Source organism: Volvox carteri, assembly GCF_000143455.1.
Source record: "Volvox carteri f. nagariensis unplaced genomic scaffold VOLCAscaffold_931, whole genome shotgun sequence".
NCBI classification, from domain to species: domain Eukaryota; kingdom Viridiplantae; phylum Chlorophyta; class Chlorophyceae; order Chlamydomonadales; family Volvocaceae; genus Volvox; species Volvox carteri.
In genome coordinates, this window is record NW_003308385.1 from 1 (window position 1) to 1446 (window position 1446).

At 58.9% G+C, this 1446-nt stretch overlaps 1 protein-coding gene across 1 annotated transcript; it reads right to left on the minus strand.

Annotated features, from left to right (window-relative positions):
* Window positions 1-45: 45 nt before the first annotated feature.
* VOLCADRAFT_71973 (uncharacterized protein) lies at window positions 46-213 on the minus strand (the record flags this gene model as incomplete). Its single annotated transcript, XM_002959842.1, has 1 exon — window positions 46-213. A coding segment is annotated over one exon (168 nt), but the record flags the coding sequence as incomplete, so codon positions are not given.
* Window positions 214-1446: the final 1233 nt, after the last annotated feature.

Below are 1446 nucleotides of genomic sequence, written 5' to 3' on the forward strand. Positions count from 1 at the left end.
ATGTACGGGCAGCCACATGCCCAAGGGCCATGTCTGGTGTTTCCACTCGCAGCAGCATGGTATGTACGGGCAGCCACACGACCAAGGGCCATGTCTGGTGTTTCCACTCGCAGCAGCATGGTATATACGGCAGCCACACGACCAAGGGCTATGCCTGGTGTTTCCACTCGCAGCAGCATGGTATGTACGGGCAGCCACATGCCCAAGGGCCATGTCTGGTGTTTCCACTCGCAGCAGCATGGTATGTACGGGCAGCCACATGCCCAAGGGCCATGTCTGGTGTTTCCACTCGCAGCAGCATGGTATGTACGGGCAGCCACATGCCCAAGGGCCATGTCTGGTGTTTCCACTCGCAGCAGCATGGTATGTACGGGCAGCCACACGACCAAGGGCCATGTCTGGTGTTTCCACTCGCAGCAGCATGGTATGTACGGGCAGCCACATGCCCAAGGGCCATGTCTGGTGTTTCCACTCGCAGCAGCATGGTATGTACGGCAGCCACACGACCAAGGGCCATGTCTGGTGTTTCCACTCGCAGCAGCATGGTATGTACGGGCAGCCACACGCCCAAGGGCCATGCCTGGTGTTTCCACTCGCAGCAGCATGGTATGTACGGGCAGCCACATGCCCAAGGGCCATGTCTGGTGTTTCCACTCGCAGCAGCATGGTATGTACGGGCAGCCACATGCCCAAGGGCCATGTCTGGTGTTTCCACTCGCAGCAGCATGGTATGTACGGGCAGCCACATGCCCAAGGGCCATGTCTGGTGTTTCCACTCGCAGCAGCATGGTATGTACGGGCAGCCACACGACCAAGGGCCATGTCTGGTGTTTCCACTCGCAGCAGCATGGTATGTACGGGCAGCCACATGCCCAAGGGCCATGTCTGGTGTTTCCACTCGCAGCAGCATGGTATGTACGGGCAGCCACACGACCAAGGGCCATGTCTGGTGTTTCCACTCGCAGCAGCATGGTATAGGCGGGCAGCCACATGGCCAAGGGCCATGTCTGGTGTTCCCACTCGCAGCAACATGGTATGTACGGCAGCCACACGCCCAAGGGCCATGTCTGGTGTTTCCACTCGCAGCAGCATGGTATGTACGGGCAGCCACATGCCCAAGGGCCATGTCTGGTGTTTCCACTCGCAGCAGCATGGTATGTACGGGCAGCCACATGCCCAAGGGCCATGTCTGGTGTTTCCACTCGCAGGAACATGGTATATACGGCAGCCACACGACCAAGGGCCATGTCTGGTGTTTCCACTCGCAGCAGCATGGTATGTACGGGCAGCCACATGCCCAAGGGCCATGTCTGGTGTTTCCACTCGCAGCAGCATGGTATGTACGGGCAGCCACATGCCCAAGGGCCATGTCTGGTGTTTCCACTCGCAGGAACATGGTATGTACGGGCAGCCACATGCCCAAGGGCCATGTCTGGTGTTTCCACT